The sequence below is a fragment of the Otolemur garnettii genome, unplaced genomic scaffold, assembly GCF_000181295.1.
Source record: "Otolemur garnettii isolate 467f Iridium unplaced genomic scaffold, OtoGar3 scaffold00037, whole genome shotgun sequence".
Taxonomy (NCBI): Eukaryota; Metazoa; Chordata; class Mammalia; order Primates; family Galagidae; genus Otolemur; species Otolemur garnettii.
In genome coordinates this window covers 7,764,807-7,788,937 of record NW_003852432.1, presented here as the reverse complement: position 1 = coordinate 7,788,937, position 24,131 = coordinate 7,764,807, and the positions used below count along the sequence as shown (strand labels likewise).

The 24,131-nt window shown below is 37.5% G+C and overlaps 1 protein-coding gene across 1 annotated transcript in view; it reads left to right on the top strand.

The window, feature by feature from the left end:
• The window catches only part of KCND2 (potassium voltage-gated channel subfamily D member 2), a 483,669-nt gene that overhangs the window by 447,400 nt on the left and 12,138 nt on the right, over positions 1–24,131 (top strand). Inside the window, exon 2 of the mRNA XM_003789789.3 lies at positions 9,611–9,773. Coding sequence (XP_003789837.1) covers positions 9,611–9,773 — 163 coding nt within the window. The remainder of the gene's footprint in view (positions 1–9,610; positions 9,774–24,131) is intronic.

The window sequence follows — 24,131 nt, the reverse complement described above, 5'->3', positions numbered from 1 at the left end:
AGATCAGTTCCTCTTTTCTGTGGCAGAGGCAGTCAGGCATCTGAAGGAATTATAAGCAACAAGCAGTTTTGGTGGCGTCCACAAGTAAGAGAGGGATCTGGTTATAAGAAAACAGACTAGCGGCACCTGTGGCTCAGTGAGTAGGGCGCCAGCCCCATATACCGAAGGTGATGGGTTCAAACCCAGCCCCAGCCAAACTGCAACAACAAAACAACAAAAAGAAAACAGACTGAAGAGCAATGTCAAATGGCATAGGGTTTGGCTCCTGCAGTAGAGTTGTGGGGTGGCCACAATGAGCGGAGCCCTGTTCTGTGGGGGGTTTTGTCCAACAGAGTTTCCTTTCAAAGGCCAGGAAGAACCTGGAGTGGCATCAGCAGGGACTGAAGGAAGTCCCAAGGTGATAGCACCCTGTGTGTTGAAGATGAAACTCCTTGGGTCACAAAACCAAAATATGCATCTTTAGGAAGTTGGTGCCATCAGTGCAAAGCCAAACTGATCAGGCATTCCCAGGGACTCTAATATGCCCTATACTTTTTTTTTTTTTCTGTTGGAAAACAAGCATACATGCACCTGCTCCAGTATACTCTCAGGGTGTAGGTAGAGAGGACCTAGGGCGCCGGCTACACACACTGGGGGATGGTGGGTTCAAACCCGGCCCAGGCCTGCTAAACAACAATGACAACTACAACTACAACAACCACAACAAAAAATAACCAGGTGTTGTGACAGGTGCCTGTAGTCCTAGCTACTTGGGAGGCTAAGGCAAGATAATTGCTTAAGCCCAAGAGTTTGAGGTTGCTGTGAGCTGTAATGCCACAGCACTCTACCGTGGGCAACATAGTGAGACTCTGTCTCAATCATCAATCAATCAATCAAAGTGTATACCACACAATTGAATTGGCTGAGACTTGCCAGTGCACACTATCTAACCTGACTAACACCCAGGATGATGGAGAGGTGCAGAAAAGCCTGGCCCTTTTCCAGGATGATGTGTGAGATTCAAATAACAAGGAGTCAGTGTTCATTCAAATTCTTGGCCATTTGAGATTACAATACCTATGAAATTTGGAGTGATTGATATTTCAAAATTCTGGCTAGATTGACATCTGTTAAATATGTGACAATAATGGAAAACAGGTAGGAACTGGAAAACTATAACTAAAACTATAACTTTAACTTCTGTTTTCATTTAAATTCCTTCAAGTTAAAAATGATTTCTCTGAGTACAAAAGGTAAGATGCATTAATAGTACAGAGCCAAGTAATGCTTGGCATTTCACCTGAGTATCGGGAGAGGAATTCGTAAGCATTGAGGAGATGACATCCCAGGCCTGAGAAAAGGATAAGAAAGCTGGTTAAGAGAAAAAGAGCAGTAGGCCTGTATCCCCCTCACTCGCTGTATGGTTTCCAATCAGATTTTTCCCTGAAGGATTTATTTAAGCAATAAACGTTTCTTGCATTCCCACCATTTGCTCAGCACTGGACAAGGTTTGTGCTGAACCTAGGTTTATAATTATGACGTGATCCTTGACCTCGTGGACCTCATGATGCAGCAAGAAAAGATAGGCCAGAAAAAGCTACTTGTATTCTATTATCTGCAAGCAGCATTAGAGTCATAGAAAAAGGACAGTGGATATTCTTACTGGGTAGAGATAAAATTGTTAAGAAACTCTTCCCTTGGGAACTAATGCCTGGGCTTTATCAATGTAAATTGCATTTTACGCAAAGCTGTTACACAGTGGAACGCAAAGAGGAATAACCATGTTATAAGGCATAGCGGAATGAAAGCACAGAGTAAATTCCAGTGATAGGAAGTTCTTAGTCCCCCTTTGAATATAGGGGATGCGTGGGTGAGCAGCGGAGGACGAGGTAGCCAGGCATGAGGAGCCGTATATGTCATGGGAAGGAGCTGGAGCTTTTTCCTGCAGGTGATGGAGAGACAAGGAAGGCTTTTATGCAGGAGGATGACATGACCAGACTCAAAGATCCATGAGAGTGAAAGGACAGCTCCAGCCAACAAAGACTAGGAACCCAGAGCAGAGGGAAATATTTCCGGTGGTCTCAAAGCCATTCCCTAGCGGGGCTTTTAGTTTATTTTCAATGTGCTCTTTACAGTAGTCAATTGTACATAATTTTTTAAAAATGAAGAGACACTCGGGTTTCTCCTTAAATCATAAAAATCTTTTGCTTTTACTAAAAAATGAAGAAGAAAGTGTTAAAAACGTGCACTCTGAAAAGCATACTTTGAAAATTTTAAAAAAATTCTTTAAAGAGGCTATGTCGTCATTTACTGATGGCATCATTTAGGTAAAAAACATTTGATTGGTGTGTTTGCTTCCATTCATAACCTTTAAAGTCTTCTCTTAATCATGTCATATGCTAAAAAGCATGAGAAAATATACAAAAGAAAAAAGAATTTATTTTTTAAAAAGCACAAGCAAAAGAAAAATCTAATGGTGAGGGTTTACAGACTAAAAAAACATCTTAGTCCTTCCCTTGATTTATTTCCTTTCTGTCCAAAAACCCGATCCTTTAATGTGGCCTAATTTTCACACGAAGGATCTTGGTTAAGCCTTCTTATTTAAAATTATGTTTTAGTGATACCTTACATTATAGAAAATTATTTATCTTTCTAAAGGAAATACAAAATGCTGTCAGAATAGTTTTGCATTGTTTTTGGAAATACCTTGAAAAAAGATAATCTATGAAATGTTTGGGTTTTTTTTCCTGTTCAACTATTTCCATAGGAATAAGATGCCAAAAATATATCCTAAATATTGAATGTGTGCAGGCCAAGATAAGGAATCGGTACAGACAATTTACTGGAAATACTGTTTTCACTCTCAGCTCCTGAAAACCATCCAAACTTTCATTTAGGCTTTTATGCCCCCTAGTGGTTATTTGATATCTCTGCACTTGTAAAATAATAACGGTATTTTCACAGCGTTTTCTTTGAACGATGTGAGTTCAGAGTCATTATATTGATAATATATAAAATTAGTTCTCCCTTAAGTATTGAGATCAGAGATTTTAAACATTATTTCGGCCATAACACTTTTAAGGATTTAATAAAATCTGCGATAACTCTTTTCAGGAAAATGCATATGAAAATGAAGTATCAGAGAGTTCACTGATCCACTCCCATTTATCCATGCATTCTTGGAGAGTCCTTGGACTCCCACCCACAAAGCTCTAATTAAGGCATGGGATCCTCTGGCTTCCACTTTCACTTAGTAGACACTAAGATTATTAATGCTGTGAAGAGTGGAAGAAGTTTTTAAAACATACACCGTTAAAAGAACAGTAGCTCATACTTTGGCTGAAGCAGGAGATCACACAGAAAACCTTAAATAACTATGTATGTTTGGTGATCCAAAAAAATTCTCAAGCTTTCCAACAATGCTAGGATAATGTAATGACTGATCCTTCAGGCTAATGCTGGTAACAAGTTCAAGGTAACTTTTTAGGTAAACATTGATTTTAAAACGTCAAAGAAAAACCTGTTGTCGAAATAATACCAAAGCCCTTCTGGCAAACAAGTTCAGTACCACAAGCAGGTGTAATACAGCAACACACACATACACAAAGTCGTTTGCTATTTGCAAACATTACAGCTACTATAAAAATCATCCATCACACTGTGATCCTTTTAGAATACCAAGCTGATGGCAGAAAATCCATAAATAAAATAGATACCGAGGCCCTACGGGGCAGAATTACTAGTTAAGAAGTGATCCAGCTTCCAGGTAGGAAGAAATTGTTTCTTAGACTTCTCAGACTAGCACTCAGGTCAAAGAGAAAAAATCAAAGACAGAATCAATAATGAAAATGCACACACACATGCACATAACTGGCTGGTGGCTTTCACTGGGATAATATACATATCATTTACTTTCATTAACTTTTTTAAGGATATCTATTGTTCAGCTACTTATACTTCCAAAGACTGATTTGTGCCCCACGTGAGGGTTTTGTTTTTAATTAAACTATTGTAATAGCTGAAATACACTGTTTTGTTTTGTTTTTGATATAGCACCTGTATTACACAATGTACTGGGGGCCCCTGGACTCCTGAGCACTGTACAGAATCCTTCCATTCATTCATTCATTCTATTCCTTACACCCAGTCATTTACAACTTTTCATTGTAATAAAGAAAAAGAGAACAAGAGAGATTGACTTACAGTGGTCATCAAGGTTTATTGTAAAATCAGAATTTCCTTTCTGCCTGATGAGGATCGCTCCCACCTTCATGAATGTTTATGAATTACCTGATCTGTGTTTTTTCAGCGTGCCTGGGAAGGAGGTTCAGAGATAGAGAGTCATGGATTAGCTGGGGAGATTTGCATAATATTACATTGCTCCTTCATCAAATGAACCGACATATATACTCCTCAAATAAGAAGAGAAGAAAAAACAAAAACCACAGGAATAGGAAGAGGAAGCTAAGAGTACTGTGTTTGAAGGCCACGTAGGAAATTCAAGGAAATATTTCTCCACTTGAGATCGAAAGACAGCCACACTCTAGCCATGCCATCTCTGGACAAATGCCAAATAGGGGAAAGTTAATAAATTGTATTGGGTATTAATTTAAAAATGTGGTATTAATAAAATTCCGTGTACAATAAATTATGTTTAAAAATATAAGCACATGTTCAACCTATTTCAATACTACTTGACAAGTTAGGGAGATGGATAAACAGATGATGGATAGATTCATTTGTCTGCCCGAATTAACCAGATCTAACCACTTTTTTGGCATTGCATGAGTAAAGTTCACACAGAATTCAATAGCTTTGCTTAAAACTTAGGATAATAATTAACATTAAAATCTTCAATTCAAAAAATTTAATCTCTTCTGAGAAACTAGTCCTTCACCCAATATAATCAATCACCAATATATGGTATATACAGTATATAATTTTAGTTAAGTATTTCAGGGAAGTATGTGTAAATTCAGAATTAAATTTTTTTATGTTAAGGATACCTCCATATTGTATCTTTTTTACTGAGGGGAGGAGACAACAGGAAGTCTGGCAGATGTACAGATTTTAAAAGGAGCAGAAAGAAACTGGGGTGGCCCTACCGAGAAGGTGAATCTAGGAGAAAGATGGGACGCTTAGAAGAAGCAGGGGAGATCAGGAGTAGAGAAAACTTCCTTTCTATTACCAAATTCAAATTTCTCTATCATGTGAAACCTTTTCGTGTTCTCTTATATTAAGTTTATTCTCCTTTATTTTCTTTGATTTTTTTTTTTGAGAATTCATTATTTACCTTATTTGACTATAGAGGGCTTCTTGCAGTCAATCAATTTTCTTAAAATACAGGAAAAAATATTCTGTATGAAAATAAATGCTACACCTATGCAACGTTTTAGATTAACTTTGCGGTGGAAATGGATTTTTGAAGACTAGAGACATAATATTAAATTCTAAAGGAAAGCAGAAAAATGAAATATATAATCCTTCTGAGCTTAACATAAAACTAAGTATAAGGAGTCTGGGGAAAATGAGAGGTGTTTTTATCTCGAATATAAAGAAGAAAGTACCAACAGGTAACCAAGTTGCTGAGGATAGAAATAATCATTAAAAGATGGCAGTGTCTTAGGAGCACTTAAATTTTAAATGATCCTTTCTCCAAGAGAAGTGTCACTTGTCATTAAAAGCTTTGTGTTCTGAGCCCTTCCCGCACTGAGTTTCAGAGGGATATGATTCCTGAGGTGTATAATGCTATTTTGCTTCTTCCTATGAGTTTGAATCCTAGTTAAAAGATCCTCTGTTAAACAAAGAAAAGCAGCTGGTTTTGGCAGAGACATTTTCCATCCCCAGCAGATTCTAGGCCCAATTACAAGTTTGCAGATAGGAATTGCCCATTTCCACTTCTCGAGGCCGTTCCTAAGTGGGAAGAAGGACAAAATGAACAGTGTACAAAGAGATATAAATCATACTATGATTTTTTAATTATTCTCCAGTATATTCAAATAATGAAACATGTTTAAAATATTGCAAATATCAACAGCAATCCAACCTCAAGCAGGGGACGAGAGCCGGGGGAAGAACGGACAGAGCAGTGCACACAGGAGGAGGGGCGTTCAGAGGCGGCTGCTGGTGCGCCTTGTGAACCAGCCAAGGGCCCAGGATGTTCTTATAAAATCGCAGGACAGCATGGACTGTCTCAGCACCCCTGCCTGATCTGCTTCCTTCCTCTCTCACCGTCTCCCTCCGCTTTATCTCACATAGCCGAGCACAGGGGACCATCTTAACTGGCTGTGAGGAGGGAGGGATCTGTCTCTCTGCCTAAGAGCATAAAGATGAGAGAAGATGTGCCCATCACTGAACACTTGGTTTCCCCTTCCACTTCCCACCATAACCATTGTGGTACTGCCCAATCCTCTCCAATGTTCACCGGTGCTTTCTCAATTGTGAAAGAATTTCATATAGCAAAACAGAAAAGAAAAAAAAACATAGTGGAGGTTTAAAAAGTATCTTATTTGATGCAGATTAGCATAGCTTTCTGACACTAACCACCCCTCTGTGTCTGTCACCTCCTTTTCCTTATGAATCCTTCTAAACAACAAATTTCTGCCTTTCAGAACATTGGATGGGAAGACTAGATTTAACCACTTTTTTGGTTCTGCCTTTCAGAACATTGGATCATATCATTAATTTTCTTAATTTTCTCTAATTATTAGAGGTATATTCTGATCACCTACCCTATGACACAGTGATCCTAGAATACAAAAGTAGTTAATAAATCCTAATTTTTAAAAATCACTTAGGGGCAGGAAAAACCATATGATGGACTCAGCTACTTTATTTTATATGTTTATATTTTAAAAGGCTTACCTTTATTACATGGATTCAATACTTATCTTCTTTGTCCATAAATAATTGAGTTTTATTCACTTTCCCTTTTGAAAAACATTTTCTAGATGTCAGTGATAGACATTAAAATGAAACTTCTCTTTTTAAGGCTTCACACACATCTGGGGGAGGGGAGGTTAACCTTCTCTGGGACCTACTTCACACTCAGTGCAAAAAGAAAGAGGATATTTATAACATGTGGTTGGGCAGATGTGCACAGCATTGTACAAAAAGAGCTCCTGTGTGCACAGCATTGTACAAAAAGGAGTTGAGCTTCGAATCCCACGGTCACATCTTTGTAGTCAGAACACCCTCAAACCTTTCTGAACTCATCTTCTCAGTCCCTGTACCTTTGACTGTTCCTTCACCAACATATTTAGATTATAATTTAGGTTGCCAAATAGATTACAGATAGGAATCCTGTTTCATATGGTTCTTGGATTATTTGTTTATTTTTTTGCTATAAATTAATAGTCATTTGGGTGACAAAACTTTGAGGGAATTTTAGGCATGATACGTTAGTCTAACTCCTGAACACCCAAAATACTAGTGAGTAACTGAGTCTCTAAAGCAGAGGACTGGAGCTTGGAGTGGGATCCGCAAATGTGGGACCTTGATGTGTCATCTTTCATGACTGTCAACAAGTTTCTCTCAGTCAGTTCCACTGCAACTTCCATCTCCACCTCAACACACAAATGTTTCCCCACAAAAATAATATTAATTGAGTGGTTATTAATAATAATTACTTAATTATTAATCAATTAATTAATCACTCCATTAATAGAGTGATTATTTCTTGGGCCACTTCTCAAAATATAACATTGTTTCAACTTCTCCTAAACCCACCTGAGTCTGGATTTCACATGAGAGTTCTGAGCTCTGTAAGGATTTTATTCTCAGAGCTCTGAGCATCCCACCTCCCTGAAGTGAACAGGGACTTAGAATTCCACAGACACCATTGGGTAACTTCAGCAATAGTGTGACCACAAGTCCTCCCCGCCTGTCCCCCTTCCCCTGACCTCTTAGACAAACTGTCAGTAAAGAAAAACTATGCATTCCACTAAGATGTAGTAAGGGTCTGCTTTATGCTCATGAGACACAAAGTAGGACAACTCCTACTTTATCCTTCTAACATCAGTGGGGTAAATAAGGAGCCATGAAATAAATTAATTACAAAGTACACATAGGTGGCACATAGATATCAAACGGGAAGACATTATAGAGAATGATTAGGGGACAGAAGATGACACCCCTGGATAAGGCAGCCAGCAAATGCCTTGGGTGGAGACTTTTAAGCAGCAGCCTGAATAATCACCATCTGGGAACTGGACACTCAACAGATGGCCAGTGTGGCCAGAGGCCAGTGAGTTTGGTGGAAGTTGATGTGAAATATAGGTAAGAACTAAACTGAAGTATAGGCAAAAATGAGGATTTTGGATTTGTTTTAGTTACAAGTCCATTAGAGAATTTAAGCAAAGTAGCAATTATCTAATTTCCATTTATAAAACCACAACTCTGGTTGCTTAGTTGGCATGAATTATGGAGTAGCTGTGGAAAGGAGAATTAGTTAAGAAGCTATCCCTATAGCTGTGGCTAGAAATGGCAATGGTTTGGTTTATTCCTGGAAAGATTCACGTGGGATACAATTTGGTTGAGCCAGAAACAAGACCAGCTCAAAGATGACATGTGGTTACTGGACGATTTGGGGGGGGAGGGGGATTTCAGTTTTGGTATGAGAAACGGAGGGGGTTGTGGTTCCATTTATTTATTGGTGCCAGCATGTGGAAGAACAGACTTGAGAGGAACAGAGGAAGCTAGACAAGTAAACGTTACAGTTGGGCTAATTTAAATGTCAATTGACTCTTAGGCATCAGGAGTAGAAATAATCAGAACAGACCACTGGAGATATGAACCTGGCTTGCAGGAGAGAAACGAGGGCTGTCAATGGAAATTAGAGCTTCAGCTGCATGTAGATAGTTTTGCACTAGAGGCTGAATGAAGTCATATAGAAAGATGGTTTATATGAAGAGGATAAAAGGACTTGAGACTGAGACTTGGGTTACTCTAAGACTAGGAGTCAGATAAGGGGAAAGGAGCCAGAAGAGAAGACGAGAAGTGGTAGCCAATGACCAGAGGAATTTCGAATACTGAAGTCAAGAACAAAAAGCGTTTCACAGAGAGACTAGTCAACTAGGCAAGGAAAACAAGACACTGAATAAGATCATCCTGGAAAAATGGCCAATGCATTTTACAAGTGAAGGTTAACGTGGACCTGGAAAAGTTTATTTTTTCAAGTGATTATAGCTGATGAAAATATGATGTGCTACTTTTCTACTTAAATTGCATAACCAATCCAAACCAAAAAAAATTAAGTGGAAAAGTGTGTTATCTGGCCTATAAATCATAGAATAGAAATATTGACTGTTAAGTAAATGCAAAGAACCTTGCCATATCATCTAAAGGACAAATTGAAAAGCCATCATTACATCATCTGGCTTAAAATATTTTCTAATCAAAGAGAGAGACTTCTGAATGTTAGAATCATTTTTTACAAGGCTGAAAGGCAATTTTTATAGTCACATATTCATAATTTTAGGCTTATTAAAGTCTAAAGCTGTGTACATTGTGATCATGAAGTAGAAATAAATATGTCCAAAAATTCATTTGACTTAAAAACAAATTATTTGTACCAGGTAGAAATGTCTTTCTGTGTCTTAAAACAACATGTATTTTTTTTTTCTCTAACCAGATATGGTGACATGGTACCAAAAACCATAGCGGGGAAGATTTTTGGTTCCATCTGTTCGCTAAGTGGAGTCTTGGTCATTGCTCTGCCTGTCCCAGTGATCGTGTCCAACTTCAGTCGGATCTACCACCAAAATCAACGAGCAGACAAACGAAGGGCACAAAAGGTGTGTATCTGGCTCTGTGCAACCATGATTTAGCACCTTCCACTTCTATAACGAGCTTTAAAATCCCTTAATGGCTATTCAGTGTTCTAGCTTAGTTCCTAGCAGCATCAATCAGGACCAGTTATTCTACACTAAAGAGAACCTTAACATCTCTGTGGCTTAAAACAATAAGGCATATTTTTCAGTCATGCTACAAGTCCAGAGGTGGAAACTATCTTGACAATGTGCTTATACAGTCAGCAGGAGGAAAGGACACGGTGAATCACACACTGCTTCCAAAAGCCTCCTCCTGGAAGTGGCTCCAGTCCCTCTGACCTCTGTCTAACTTCCAAGTGGGCAGAGAAATGTAATCTTACTATGGGGCCAGAGGCAAAAGGTAAGAAATATTTGGTGAACAGCATGCAAGACAGAAGTAAAATCAAAGACAGATTCTTGACAGATTATATTAAAATCAAGTGTCTATTAATAGATCTGATTTGCCAAGAGTCTATCAGGGATCAAAATGGTTCCAGTGAGCGAGGGTCATTGAAGGGCACCAAATGTGGCTCAGATACTTTCCATGATTGACACAGGAAGTAGGAGAAATACGATCATTGGTAGCTGAGTTTTATTTCTGGCCCAGCAGTTTACTATTTCTTTGAACTTCATGCCAGTTAATTAATCCTGTGAAGAGTAAGCACAATGTATACTCCATTAGAAAACAAGAAAATTAAAATTGTATGTAACTGTATATAAACCTACATAAACACATCATAATATTAACACTACTTAATGATTTTTAATTTTTCATTTCAAAATATTAAAGGGGTACATGAATTGCTTTTCTTCCGCTTGAGACAAAGTTATAAGTGTGCCCGTCACCCAGAGAGTGTACGTTGTACCCATCAGTGTGATGTCACCCACCCCCTCTGTACCCTTCCCACCTGCTTGATTTCTGTTGAATTTTACTTCCATCTGTGGACTTGACTGTTATTTAGTTAGTTCCAATTTAATAGTGAATATTGAGGTGCTTGTTTTTTCCTTCTTATGGTACTTTATTAAGAATGGTCTGCAATTCCATTCAGATTGTTTGTTACAAAGGGAATTAATTCATTTATTTAATAGCTGAGAATAACTCCATGATATCCACATACTACATTTTATTAATACATTCATGAATTGATAGGAACTTGGGTTCTACATCTTGGCAGTGGTGAACTGTGCCGCATTAAGCATTTGAGTGCAAGTGTCTTTTTGATACAATGACTGTTTTTCCTTTGGGTAAATGCCCAGGAGTGGAATTGCTGAATCAAAGAGTAGGTCTACTTTTAATTATTTGAGGAATTTCCATACTGTTTTCCATAGACGTTGAACGAGCTTGCAGTCCCACCAGCAGTATATTAGTGTCCCTTTCCCATCAGATCCAGGTCAGCATCTATTGTTTGGGAACTTTTTGATGGAAACCCAATTCTTACTGGGTTAAGCGATACCTCATTGAGGATATAATTTTCATTTCCCTGATGATTAGTGACATTGAGCATTTTTTTCATGTTTCTTAGACATTAGTCTATCTTCTTTTGAAAAGCCTTTTTCATATATTTTGCCCACCTTTTAACGTGGTTGTTTGATTTTGTTTTCTTTCTGATTTACTTGTGTTCTTTCTAGATTCTAGTTGTTAGTCCTTTAGCAGACGTATAGCACGCAAACATTTTCTCCCATTCTGAATGTTGCCTACTCAATCTACAGATTGTTTCCTTACCTGTGCAGAAGGCTTTTGATTTCATCAAGTCCCATTGTTGTTGTTGTTTTCATTCTTGTGGCTATGATTGTCATTGGGGTCTTCTTTATAAATTCTTTGCCTAGGCTGGATTTCTAGAAGAGTTTTTCTTAGGTTTAATTCTGCTATCCATCTTGAATTAATTTGAGTAACTATTGAGAGGAATGGATCTTGTTTCAATCTTCCACATGTGGCTGCCCAATATTCCCAGCACTATTTATTGAATATGGATTCTTTTCCTCAATGGATACTATTGTCTGCTTTGTCAAAGATTAAATGGCAGTAGGTGGATGGTTTTGTATATGGGTTCTCTATTCTAGCCCATTGGTCTCTGTCTCAATTTTTGTGCCACCATGTTGTTTTAGTTACTATAGTCTTGTAGTACAATTTAAAGTCTGGTAAAGTGATACCTCCAAATTTGTTCCTTTGCTGAAGGTTACTTTGGCTATTTGGGTTCTTTTCAGATACCAAATGAAATGTAGAGTTTTTTTCTATATCTGTGAAAAATGATGTGGTATATTTATGTGGCTTTCAATGAATGTGTAGATCCCTTTGGGTAGTATGAACATTTTAACACTGTTGATTTTGTTGATCCATGAGCATGATATGTTTTTCCATTTTTTTACATCTGCACTTTCCTTCCTCAGTGTTTTATAATTCTCTTTATAGATATTTTTCACCTCCTTGGTTAAATATATTACTAGGTATATTATTTCCTCTGTAGCTATTGTGAAAAGAAATTGGGTCTTTGATGTGATTCTCTGTTTAACTGTTGGTGTATGGAAGTGCTACTGGTTTTTATATATTAATTTTGTAACTTGAGACTTTGCTGAATTTGTTTATCAATTCCAGGAGTCTCTTGATGGAGTCTTGGGGGTGTTCTAGGTATGATATCATGTAACATCTAGAAAGAAGGAATTCTCCCAAATTTATTTTATGAAGCCAGTATCACCTTGATACCAAAGGTATCAAGGAGAGAATACAACAACAAAAAAAGAAAACTACAGAACAATATTTCTTGTGACACAAAAATTTTCAATAAAATTCTACCAAACTGAATTCAGCATATCAAAAACATAACCCACCACAATCAAGTGAGCGTCATCCCACAGATGCAAGAACAGTTCAACATTTGCAAACTCATACATGTGATTTACCACTTAAACAAAAGCAAAAACAAAAACCATAGGATCATCTAAATAGATGCAGAAAGACTTTAACAATATTCAACACCTTTTTATAATAAAAAACTCTTAACAAAATAGGCGTAGATGTAACTTATCTCAAAATTATAAAAACCCTACGACAAACCCACAGCCAACATCATACTGAATGGGTAAAAGTGGAAAGCATTTCCATGTAGAACAGGAAAAAGAAAATGATGCCCTTTGTCACCACTTCTATCCAACATAGTACTAGAAATCCTAGCCAGAGCAATCAGGCAAGACAGGGAAATTTCTGTCCTTCAAATGGAGAAAGAGAAGGTCAATGTTACTGATGTCTTACTATGTGCCAGGCATTGATGTAATGTTTTTCAAAAAATATTTATATGACCTTAAAAATAACTCTAGGAGTTACTCTCCATTAGTATTCTCATTTTGTATATGGGAATCCTCAGGTATCCAGAAATTAAGCAATTCTAAAGTCACATACCTATTAAGTTAGAGTGGCACTATTGAATCCACTCTGGTTCGTATACTTAAACACTATGATGGGAGGCCTCTATAAATAAAAACTAAGTACATTATAGCACATCCCTTCCCTATTCTTTGTCAAAATAGTCACCTCGAGAGGCAGGGTCCTGTTGCTTAGAAATAATCATACAGGGTGCTATAGTTCAGTGGTTAGAGCACCAGCACTGCACACTAGGGGTGGTGGGTTCAAACTTGGCCTGAGCCTGTAAAAAAAAAGAGAGAGAGAGAGAGAAAGAAATAATCGAGTGACAATCTTTTTTGTGTTGCCTTAGGGATGATGGTACCATATTGGCAGTATTCTTCACGCTCTCTGTATCTTTGCTCTTTAAGGATAGATTTATTTTTTTAAGTACTAAAAAAAGATATAACCATGGCTAAAGTGGATACATACTTTGGGTAATGTGGTGTGACTGTAAAATATCATTAGAGAATTTGTTGTTGTTCATTACTGGCTTTGTAGGTTATTTCAGAACCAGATTTTAAAGATTTTTTCCAAAGAATATAAATCTCTTTAGTAAAGGATAAAATCTCATGGAGTAACTCTTTGTAAAGTTCAAGTTAATCAATATTGTCACACAGCATATTATCCAGAGAACTCATTCATCTCCAGTGTCAGAGATCCTCTTCCTTTAACAAAGAATCAATCTTTCATCCTTGTGGGTGCTTGCTGTATGGATGAATAACTAGCCTTTAACTATTACAGAGAAGAATAAAAAGTAGTCCAGTTAATATGAACATAGAGAACTGATCGTTCAATGAATAGGGAGGGTTAGGAAAATGAACCCTGGGACAATGATGATCTCAGACACAGCAGAGTCAGAGGGATTTCAGCCACAAATGTGCCTCCACCAGGGAACTTCAAGCACCACAACTGGGCCTGTGCCCAAATACTACAAGCCCTAAACTTCATCTAAAATAACAGAAATCCTACAAAAAACTTAACCCCATACCAGCAATACATCTTCATTCTAGAAATCCCTTCGTTAATATCAGAGCTACCTATGTGAAAATGGTAAGAAGTGCAAATATTATTTTCAAACAAGATTGTTAAATGTGTGTATTTTTCAGAATTTGTCTTTTTTAACAAGCAAATCAATAAAGTTTTAGAATATTTTGGAAATCCTTTGGCCTAAATAAATTTACAAAGCAAAAATAAATGTCATGCCAGTAGAGAACCTAATACATGCCACAAAAGAGAAAAAACTCAATTCAAGTTGTAGGGGAAGGGGATTGAAGGGGGGGAGGGAGATTGGTGCACTCCCATTTAATGGGCACAATGTAGGGGTATATGGGACACTTTTTGGGTGTGGGACACAACTACAAGAGGGACTCTACCTAACAAATGCAAACATTGTAACCTAGTTGTTTGTGCCCTCACATTAACCTGGAAATGAATGAATGAATGAATGAATAAATAAATAAATAAATGAGATGGTATAAAAGTATACTAATTAAAAAGTATGTTTTATGAATGCTTTTGGGGTCCTGAAAATATCTGCTAAATTTAAGTTTCTGCCATTATACAGTGAATTTTGCACATCATTACTACTAGAAAAGTTGGCACAATAAAGTCAAATATAATAACCTAATGTAATATGTTGAGTTAAAAATCTGTGACCAATAAACTGAACATAGTCATTTAAGAAAAAACAGTGGATATGGAACTAAATAAGTTACCAAGGGAAAGTTTCTATTTTCCTTCCCTGGAGATTAAAAAAATGCATTACAAACACCCATTAGACTATGATTGTTTAAGTTTATCTGGGACCAGATGATTCACCCAATATTAAAGTTATGCAAAAGTAAGCAGCTAATTCAGTCAAGCGAGCAGTCCGCTCCATAAAAACATTAGCCAAGCTGACTAATAAAAAGTAATATTCCAAAATGTTTTCTTCTATACCATATTTTTTGCTGTTTAGTCCAATTGCCAACTCCAAACTCAAATAAAAGCATGAAATAGACACAACATAGACTTAAGAAAATCCTCATTGTCATTGCGAAGGATAATTTCCTTCTTCTAGAGTCTTCTTGCTTCTCAGTTCCCACACTTTCTTTTTAAGGGAATATGTCATTTACCCCATTTATCTCAATCCTTGATAAATTCTTAAGTAAACACAGATACACATATGGGTGAATATAGGCCTAACTGTGATGTCTTTCCCCCTCTCTCACCATTGGTAATTTTATTTTCATAGATTTATTTATTCTCTTTATTATCCAATAAACATTTATTCAGTAGAATGTATTTGCCAAAATGAAGCTAGATTAATGCAATGTCAGGTGGCAGGTTTGATACTCTGAAGCAGGTGTTTTAAAATACAGATCACGTCACCTAATTATCTGCATACTCACAAGGCTAAGATGTGAGTAATTATATAATAATCATAATAACAAGTATAGTTTTAATTTAATAACACTAATAGCAACAACAATGACCCACTGTAGAATTTCCATAATGTCCTTAGTGCTTTATATCTGCTATTTATAATATTCATTATCAACTTGCAAAATAAATCGATTATTTCCATTTTACAGATAACATCTTGTTCACATACCTGGTTATTGAAGTCCAAAACAAAACTAAAGTAGTGTTATTTGAAATGTGAACTCTTTGGGATTTTTTTGTGTAGCTAATTCTAAATACAGCAAGAAGTTTAGAATCTGTAAACCAATGTATAGAGTAAATATATATTTTTTTACTTTCACGTGAAAATTTTGACATTGATTCAAAAAGATGTTACCAGTATTCAACTTGTCATTTATCACACTCTGCTCGTGTAGTTGTCAAATTTTAGATTCATTGGAATCACCTGGAAAGTCTATTAAAAAACAGTTGATGGGCCCCACCCCCAAAGTGTCTCATCCTGAAATTTTGCATTTCTAACAAGTGCCCAGGTGATACTGAAGCTGCTGCTCTAGGGACCACACTTTGAGAACCACTGCCTAGTACATTAAGCAATGTCCAAATAAAAGAATATTTTTTCAGCATCTTAGAATAATAAAAAAGCAAGAAATAACTCCTTATTAGAACCTGAGAATGATCTCTGAGATTGTCTACTTTTAAAAAGAAAACTACCTTGATCCTAACTCTTCCTTTCTGATACTCTGCTTCATTGTCTTTCAGTTCTCACCTCTTCTCTTATGGCCCTCTCACTTCTTAGCCTTTACCACTGACCACAGTCCCAGGAGGGATGGTCTGCCCAGCTCCACCATCTCCAGGATTAACTAAGCTCAAGAGCTGGGAATATTACACTGTCTGCCATTGACTCCTTTCTCTCTTATTATTGTTGGTGCTAACTTGGATTATTTCTAGGGCAGCTATATTCCTTAGGAAATGAAAAGATTCCAATAAATTCCTTAAATGTTTAAAAGCTAATAGAGTTCAATATGATAACTGCATATGAGGCATTTTATTAAACCTTAATGAAAGAAATCACTGTAGGTATAATTTCCAGAATACCTGGTGCAGGGAGTATGTAGGTTAATATTTGAAGATTAAGACATTGTCTCAAATTACCAAAAAGATATATCTTCCCTCTCTCACTTTTAAGGCTCTCAAAGATGTCCTGATTTTTCAAAAGGGTTGTAAAAATTTTGTGATTTTTATAACAAGATGGTCCAATAACTTCCCTCCATCTACTTCACACCTTGTGTAGAAGATGGTTGTCTATTGAAGGTGCTTTGCTTACACAGCTTTCTCTGATTTTTAGCCACTATTCTAGAAAATGCACTGTAAAGTTTATATATGCATAATGTTATTTGGAGTAACTAAAAAACAATCTGCTTGTTAGATCCCTTTGTGTTCCAGTGTGTACTAGATTGTGAATACTCCACAATAAAAGAGTTCCATGTCAAATTAGTTTGAGAAAAACTGCATGCTGTATCCCCCTCATATCCTCACACTGAAGCTCCACCATAGGGTATGTTGTGAGGAACACTACAGCAAAGAAACTTGTTTGATATCTCAGCATTTCCCAGCATCTTCCTGACCACAAAACTAGTTGTTTGCTTTGTGTGGTTGGTTCAGAGTTTACCCATTACACTTGGAAATTCCTTGGAACCAACTTTGAGAAATACTGCTAAGATTAGACAATTAGACAAAACTGTGTTGATGAAGAATTGAGATAAGTAAGAAAAATGTGCTTGTTAGACAAATAATTTTTCCAAATACAATTAGCATTTAACGCAAATAAAAAGTTCAAAAAGAACTTCAAAGCACTATTTTTTCAGTTGACAATGTAAACCTTATGTTTCATTAAAATTTTGGAAGCATCCTACTTTCCATAGAGGCTAAGGTAAAATATTTACTGAAACCTTACTCTAATTTTCATACTAGTTGCTGGTACTTTGCCAAGAAGTTCTATTTCCTGCAGTGTGGGGGTGAGAGACGGAAGGAAGACATTTCCTCCTCAGCAGCAGATACTTTCTTTTAACCTCCCAAATGCTTTGTCAGAGTTTCCAGGGTTGTCATTCTGAGTGGGTATAAAATAAAGTGATTTTCTGAAATATCTCTATCAAATAATTCCTCTCAATTACCTGCTGGAACCAAGGATGTCACCGCAGGTCTTAAAGGCTAGCATTCAATGGGCATTTGCTGTGATTTTTCACAAGACCAATTGAACCAATTAAGTCATATATGTAGAATTGTAGTAAAGGGAAAGGAAAGCCATAATTGTAATTGAGGAGGAAGTTTCTTTCTCTAATAGTCCATGACTCAGCAAAAATAGTTACTGCGTCTCTAAAACAACTTCTATTTCCCTAAGCTTAGAATGACTTCTGTGGTGGTGGCTGACACCATACTCAGACCTTCTATTTTATGATGAGAGATGCATACCAGTTACTGTACTGGGCAGCCCCTTTAGTTAATGAAAGTAACTGCTGTTTCCCAATGCTGCTGCTAATTGCTTGAAAAAGAACATAGATGAAACCAGAAACTGTAATGTGGGCAATATTATTACATACAGTAATTAAAAATGAAAGAAAGAGAAATGCAGAAAGGAAAGAAGGAATAGAGGGAGGAGGAAGTATAAGGGAACCAAGGAGAGAAATGAATGTTCCAGATCAAAGAAACTTTAGGATTGAAATTTCAACAATAACCCCTTTCTAGAAATCAGGATGAAAATTGCTTATTCCTCAATTATTAGGTCAATTTTAGGTAATTTGCAAATGTCACTTGCGATCATTTTATTGAGTTTGGCCTGAATTCCTGTGTTGGCAGCACAGCCGTTGAAGTTCACATTTTCCTGCCTTCCTACTTCAATCTTTAGTATTGTCTCAGTATTTTGCATGATATAAACATTAGACTGCCAAACAAGAATATGAGATTTATCTATTTTTCCCATCACTTGTAAATATGATCTTTGTACAAAGTATTATTTCAACCTGGACTCAGCACACAGGAAGAATAAATTTAGGAAGGAAGGGAGAAGGGGGTGGAGTTAAAGCCAGATGATATCTCAAGGCTATTTTGAGAGCTTTAAACACCTCAGTGCTACTCTCAAATGATGTGGATGAAAGGGTATCTTAGTACAAGTTTGTACCAAGAAAAATTTGGTAAAACCTATTAAACATCACATATACACACATACATATGCACACACTTTGATAAAGGAATAACTCTCCTTCCAGTAATCTCTCAGGCAGAAAGTTTATCATGATGTTCAAAGCAGGCAGCATTGCTTATAATAGCAAAAGATTCTTTAAAAGTTAATTGGTAGTTGGCCTGCTAAATAAATGATACTTCACCATAAAGTGGTTTATTATGCATCCATAAAAATGAAGTGGATGTATACATGAATATATGGAAAGAGTTCCAAGAACTAATAAGTGAAAACAACTACATTCAGAAAAGTATGAGCAGTATTTGCCTGAGTAATAATATATATGTATATACATACGGATATATGTATTTGGTTTTTTATGCTTAGAAAATTTCTGAGAGGCTTCTCTAGATGTAGGATCAGTGGTTGACTCTGAAGCATGAAAGTGGGATGGCTCCAGGATCAGACAGACTTTTTTGCATGCACTTCCATGGAATTAAAATTGTGGTTTTATATATATATATTCGTTTTTCATTTTAAAAATCTAGATAACTTTACTTTTTTATTAAAAAGAGCATTATAAGAGTTGAGATTAAAAATAGTACTTATCTTGATTGCTTAAAAAGGGCAAAGAAGTCTCTGTAAGATAACCTTACAAGAACTTCTTATCAAAGCCTCTTGCTAATATATGTAATACAGATAGAATGGTCACAGTAGTGCTCTTCAGGAAGTGTGATGCACACCTATTCCATGACAGTCTAAGGGCAGATGTATCACAGCTGTTATAAAGCAAAATAATAGAATATCAGAAATCTGGCTAAACACTTTGTCCAGTACTATGGCTTTGACTGTCACATCACTATAATGGAACAATTGAACTGACCACCTAAACTATTTAAATTGAATAATATCTCTGTATTAAGACTTAAGTTATAAAAATAAAAATAATGTAAAAGAGAGGGAGGGAGGCAAGATGGCCAACTAGAGCCAGCTTTCCACACAGGCGCCTATCCAGAAGGAGAGTTAAAGGACAGAAGTTTAGCAAGTAAGCTGATGGTTTGGGGCTGAGCAAAGAGAAAAGGTTGAAGAATGCATATCAACCCTGCTGAGGTGAGTTGCAACCCCAAGGAAACAAACAATAGGTACAAAATCCATGGACAAGCAGATGGGAGTCCCCTCCCTCATGAGAATGATTGTGGGATACTTTCTACAAACAAGTGAGCAGAGTTCACAGCTCTTCCTATTTTATCCCATGGGAGAGACCCTCTAAAAACTGGAACTCCTTCCCCAGAGAAGACCCACTAGTGTGCTATGGTGCTTTTCTGTCAGGTATAAAACTGTATATATTCTCTACCTGCAATTCTGAACTCTCAACACTCCCCTCCACTCTCACCCTGAGGTCTGGAAGCCTATCCCCTGTGGAGACTAGCTTCTTGGGCATTTTCTCAAGAGGTGTGGACAAGGCGTGGGCTGTTGCAGGTCTGTGCTGAATCTGTGGCACAGATGTTGAGAGAGGACTGTAGACCATGGTAGCCATATGCAAGAGGGAGAGGTGGCGCCTCATGGCACAGAGCAGCATTAGCAGCAGCAGGAGGAACAATAGGGGTCACATCCCTGGGGATATTTTAAAGAGACACTCCCTGCCTCTCTTGACAACCAGAGAAAGCTGTGCTTCTACTCCTGTGGCAACCACTGGCAGAACAGATCTGGGATGGAAACACAGGCCCCATGAGGAAAGGGTAGGTCTGAGGTGATAATCTGCCTGAGCAGAGTGTGTTGGGGACAGAGAATACCCCCACAATGATGGCATACTCCAAGGACAGGGCTGAGTCAGAAGTGCTGCTTTAGTGAGCCTAAGATGCACCTGGCTCCCAGGGGATCACAGCTGAGACAAAAGCAGGCAGGGAAACAGCATCAGCCCAGGGAAAGGCAGGAGCTGAGAACTCAGTGTGAGCTCTAACTGTGCCTATCCCAACACAGTGCAGCAGAGACAAAGATGCCAGCTCCAAGCAGTGGCATAGGGCAGGCTGAGTCTCAGTTTCTATGAATTCAAACAGCAAGGGCCCACAAGAGAATATAGCCAGGACAGAAATGCAAACTCTACAAGAATATTAGTAGCAGCAACATCAATCAGGGGTGAGGCTGGAACTGAGTGAACCACCCCAGCTTCCATTAAGCACCCAAGGTTGTCAGACTTCAGTTCCACCTAGCAGCTGGCAGCAGAGTGCAGCACGCAGCTGAGAAGACATAGATCTCCCTGTGACTCAGGCAGGCACAACCCCCTGGAGCATCTGCTCATTAGAGGGAACTGGGTCACAGCCCTGCTGGGCTACCAGTGACTGAGCATGACAGAGGTGCAAGGTGGGGAAGGAGGCATCAACCTTTCCAGACTAATTCATTTGCTGGCTGAGTCCTTCTGACTTCACAGAGCACCGGAGCAAGTCATAGTCAAGCTGCCAACAGACCCCCGCTATGTAGTTGCTGGAGACATTTTGAGCTCTCCCACTTGAGACTGGGTGCTGACTGGGACAAATGATTAGGAAATCTTGACCTGGGCCATTCACCCGAGGACTATCCAAAGTGGTACCCTGAGTGTGTGGTTGTGGGAAGGTTTGATTTTTCTCTTCCAGTTGTTGCCCGTTGAGGGCAGGGTGACTTAGTTGCTGGTATTTCTCCACAGCTGAGACTTCAATCCAGAGTTACAGATTCACTAGGGTAGTACAGAGACCAGATGAAAGCAAGACAGAGCCACTTAGCTCCACCACACCAAGCAGGTCTGCAGTGTCTCAGGCTGTAATACTATATGGGTCCTTTGCAGAGCTCTAGGGGAAAAGCTACAGACACTAGTCCAAGCTCTTGGGCAAAAGACTGACTAATCATTATTCCAAGAACCCCCAACCCAAGTTCACTTTATGTGCTCATCTAGCCAAATGGTGTAAAATAATCATGGGGTGGAATTAGCAGAAACACACTGGTAACATGATTAACCAGAGTAGATCAACTCACGAAAGAATGACATGGCAGACACGTCAGATGATCCTATTCATAAACAAATGGCTGAGATGTTAGAAATTGAATTCAGAATTTGGTTTGCAAATAAGATTAATAGAATGGAGGTAAAGTTGGAATTAGAAATTTAAGGAGCATTTCAAAAGTTGTCTCAAGAATTCAACAAATTCCAAGACAAAAATCCCCAAAGATTTTGATACATTGAGACAGGAAATTGCACCCCTCAAAGATCTGAAAAATACAGTAGAATCCCTCAGTAACAGAATGGAGCAGGCAGAAGAAAGGATTTGTGATATTGAAGACAAAATTTTGAATGCTCCCAAATACTCAAAGAGGAAGAGAAGTGGAGAGCAAAAACAGATCATTCTCTCAGAGACCTCTGGGATCATTCAAAGAAAACTAATATTTGCCTTATAAGAATTCCTGAAGGTGACGAGGTTGCTATGAAAGTCACAGATGCTCTACTCCAAGAGATAATCAAGGAGAACTTCCCAGACATGCCAAGAATTTCTAAAATTCAGGTAGCAGACAGTTTCAGAAGCCCAGCACAACTCAACCCAAATAAGACATCTCCCAGACACATTATAATTAACTTCTCCAAAGTTAATATAAAGGAGAAAATTCTACAAGCAACCAGATGTAAGAAAACTATAACCTACAAAGGGAAGAATATTGGAATGACTTCAGATCTCTCTGCTGAAACTTTTCAAGCTAAAGGAGGGTGGTCATCAACTTTTAATCTCCGAAAACAAAATAACTTTCAACCCAGGATCCTGTATCCAGCTAAACTGACTTTCATTTATGATGGAGAAATTAAATCATTTAATGAGATTCACATGTTGAAGAAATTTGCCATAACTAAACCAGCTCTCCAGGATATTCTCAGACGTTTCCTCCCTAACGACCAGTGCAATACTCTACTACAAAAGTAAACTCACTCAGAAACTTTTAATCAAATTCCAACTTCCACAATGGGGAAAGGATTAAAAATGTCCACCGGACTTTGAAAAACTCAATACCCAAATTCTACTAGACTTATCAATATTCTCAATTAATGTGAATGGCTTAAATTGTCCTCTAAAAAGGCACAGGTTGGCCAAATGGATACAAAAATTCAGGCCAGATATCTGCTGCATGCAAGAATCTCATCTTACTTTAAAAGATAAATATATACTCTGGGTGAGGGGATGGTCATCTATATTCCAGGCAAATGGAAATCAGGAAAAAAGCAGGTGTTAGAATTTTATTCACAGATACAATAGGCTTTAAACCCACAAAAGTAAGGAAACATAAGATGGTCACTTAATATTTGTTAAGGTAACACTCAATATGATGAAATTTTAATTATTAACATTTATGCACCCAACCAGAATGTGCCTCAATTTATAAGAGAGACTGTAACAGACATGAGCAACTTGATTTCCTCCAGCACCATAACAGTTAGAGATTTCAACACTCCTTTGGCAGTGTTGGATAGATCCTCCAATAGAAACTAAGCAAGGAAATTTTACACTTAAACTTAACCATCCACCAATTGGATTTAACAGACATCTACATAACATTTCATCATAACAAAACTGAATACACATTCTTCTCATCAGCCCATGGAACATATTCCAAAATTGATCACATCTTAGCTCACAAGTCTAACATCAGCAAATTTAAAAGAATAGAAATTATTCCTTGTATCTTCTCAGACCATCATGGAATTAAAGTTGAACTCAATAACAACAGGAATCTGCATACTCATACAAAAGCATGGAAACTACATAACATTATGCTGAATGATAGCTGGGTGATAGATGAGATTAAGAAGGAAATAACCACATTTTTGGAACAAAACGATAATAAAGACACAAATTATCAGAACCTCTGGGATACCGCAAAGGCAGTCCTAAGAGGGAAATTTATAGCACTGCAAGCCTTCCTCAAGAGAATAGAAAGAGAAGAATTTAACAACTTAATGGGACATCTCAAGCAACTTGAGAAGGAAAAACATTCCAATCCCAAACCCACAAGAAGAAAAAAGTAACAAAAATTAGAGCAGAATTAAATGAAATTGAAAACAAAAGGATTATACAACAGATAAATAAATCAAAAAGTTGTTTTTTTGAAAAGGACAATAAAATAGATAAGCCTTTGGCTAACCTAACCAGGAGAAAAAGAGTAAAATCTCTAATTTCATCAATCAGAAATGGCAAAATACCAACAGACCCCTCAGAAATTCAAAAAATTCTTAGTGAATATTAAAATAAACTTTATTCTCAGAAATACGAAAAGTTGAAGGAAATAGACCAATACTTAGAAGCATGCCACCTTCCAAGACTTAGCCAGAATGAAGTGGAAATGTTGAACAGGA